A 2231-nucleotide genomic window follows, 5' to 3' on the forward strand; every position below is an offset into this window, starting at 1 on the left:
CGAGTTATCTGTGTGTTTATGGCGTTAAGTTCTGCTGTTGTTGTGCTATGCACTTTTCGGAATGCATTCTGACGTCTCGCTGGAGTCAGGTGGTTTGTGTAATGCGGGAGTAGAAGGGCCTCTAGTGTCTTCGCTACCGGGGAAAGTAGAGTTATCGGACGATAAGAGTCTCCTTTGTTGAACACTTTCCCCGGATTTAGCAGTGGGAGCACTCTCCCCATTTTCCAGATGTCTGAAATGATGACAGTGACCATAGACAGGTCGGGGACCTTGGTTGATAATCCATTCCCGCAGGACCCAAATTTTTCAGCATCAGCATGCAAATTCCGTCGGGTCCTATGACTTTGGAGGCTTTCGCCTTCCCGATGGCTACCCTCACTTCGCCGCAGGTCTGAACTTTACTGGCTAGTGATAGGTTTTGAAGAACACTCACCGGGAATAAGTAATCCTTCTAATTCATCAGTTTACATGCCAACATAAAACTGGTTGCTTACAAAGCCCTTGGTACGGCGACTCTGTCGATCACTTAACAATTTTACTGATATAGAACCATATAAAAAGCAATTTCACAGCTTGGCAAACGCGATTTTACATAAATTAACTTAAATTTCTAATCAAGTTAATTTTCCGACTTTCCTCCCAGTTTGCACAATTCTATGATCAATCGAAAAGGACTAATCATTTTCGCTTATTAACTATTCGAACAATTTGTTTAATATTCGTATTGTTTTCTGTTTCATTACTTACGTGACTTTTCAGCCGTTGATGTCTTCTCCACACTTTCCGTTCGCAACTTGGCGCCCGCACCATTACCACCGTTGCCATTGCCGCCATTACCGCCGCGTTTGCCATGTCCCTGATGCTGTTGTTGTGATCTCAGCTGTTGACGCTGTCTGCCCTTGCCATTACCATTGCCGTTGCCGTTGCCGTTGCCGTTGCCGTTGCCGTTGCCGCTANTTGTGATCTCAGCTGTTGACGCTGTCTGCCCTTGCCATTACCATTGCCGTTGCCGTTGCCGTTGCCGTTGCCGTTGCCGCTACCATGGTGTCCATGATGCTGCAGCTGTTGCTGTTGTTGCTGTTGTACTTGACTGCCAATCGTAGCCGAGTACCTTTTTTCCTGTTTGCTGCGTCCACCATTCGATCCATCTGGACTCTTATTTAGCTTCTTGTTGTTGTTATTGCCGTTTTTGTTGCGCTTGCCGCTGTTCCCAACGGTAGCTGCTGCCGTATCAACGGGCGTAGCGCTGTCATCGACGCCTTCAACATTTGTACCACGCGCTGTACGCTTCACCAATACATCACCCGACTCCAGAGACATCACCAACTTGGCACTCGCTAGCTCAGCCGGAGAGGCGTGCAGGGAATGTGAATGCGAACGTTTCACTTTACCGCCAAATGTTTTGACATTTCGCTGGTCTGCAGCGTCGGTGGTGGTGGCGGCAGCAGCAGCAGCAGCGTTCGAGCTATGGGAACCTCTTAGCCCATAAATCAATGTCGGTTGGCAGACTAATGCTACCAATAAGAGGACGCAAACCATTAGGAGATTCATTTTAAGGAAAAGTTGTCGTGTTGATTGTTGCTGTTGTTGTTTTTGTTGTTGCTGCTTTTGCTGCTCAGCCTCTAGGGGAGTCGGTTTTCTGGGCTTGGTGGCAACGCTTCCAGCCCGAATCCCAGTGCGAGTGCTGCGGCTTGGTTTTCTCGTTGTCCAACGCCGTTGCTGTTGTTGTAGCTGCCTGTTGGTGTGCAGATTTGCTGGTGAACTATTGACCAAGAAAAAATCTCTGTAATGACATAGAGAACACAAGGAAAAAAGTTATTGAAATGTGGCAAGCAGTTTGGGCGAAAAGGAAATTACTAAATAAAAATATCTAGTATCCATTGGATAGTTGCAGTTTTTTTTGATTGCTTTGCGAAATTTAATTGGGTTTGTGTGTATAGGTGCAGTGCCTTTGTACGAAGATGAATGGTTGCAGTTTTTTTTTCCTTCATTTTATTTACTATCTGTACTTGTTTCGATGTGAGCGGAAGCGGAAATGAGAAAGAGCTTCAAATTTAGAAAGCTGCTTTTTATTCCGAATGCTTGCTTAGAGATATTTTTTGCACTATCATCCTAAAAATGTACAGATATTTTATCTTTTAAGTAGATACTCACTACGTTCATAAATAGTTTACACACATACAAATATATAAGTTAGACAATAAATAATAGACATACATAAAAATGTTCGC

The 2231-nt window shown here is 44.7% G+C and overlaps 1 protein-coding gene across 1 annotated transcript; it reads right to left on the reverse strand.

The window, feature by feature from the left end:
• Positions 1 to 739: 739 nt before the first annotated feature.
• On the reverse strand, positions 740 to 1781 carry LOC108361768 (anti-sigma-I factor RsgI-like). Its single transcript, XM_017614514.1, has 2 exons — positions 958 to 1781; positions 740 to 868 (listed from the first exon to the last, which is right to left on the reverse strand). Exons 1-2 carry the CDS (start codon positions 1549 to 1551, stop codon positions 740 to 742), a joined length of 723 nt encoding a protein of 240 aa, XP_017470003.1. The 5' UTR covers positions 1552 to 1781.
• Positions 1782 to 2231: the final 450 nt, after the last annotated feature.

This window comes from Rhagoletis zephyria, unplaced genomic scaffold (genome assembly GCF_001687245.7).
Source record: "Rhagoletis zephyria isolate East Lansing unplaced genomic scaffold, Rhagoletis_zephyria_1.1 Rzeph_scaffold_00842, whole genome shotgun sequence".
In the NCBI taxonomy this organism is placed as follows: domain Eukaryota; kingdom Metazoa; phylum Arthropoda; class Insecta; order Diptera; family Tephritidae; genus Rhagoletis; species Rhagoletis zephyria.

Bases quoted from the DNA above. Each gene is read 5' to 3' on its own strand.
- LOC108361768 (XM_017614514.1), bottom strand. From the start codon at position 1,551: ATGAATCTCCTAATGGTTTGCGTCCTCTTATTGGTAGCATTAGTCTGC.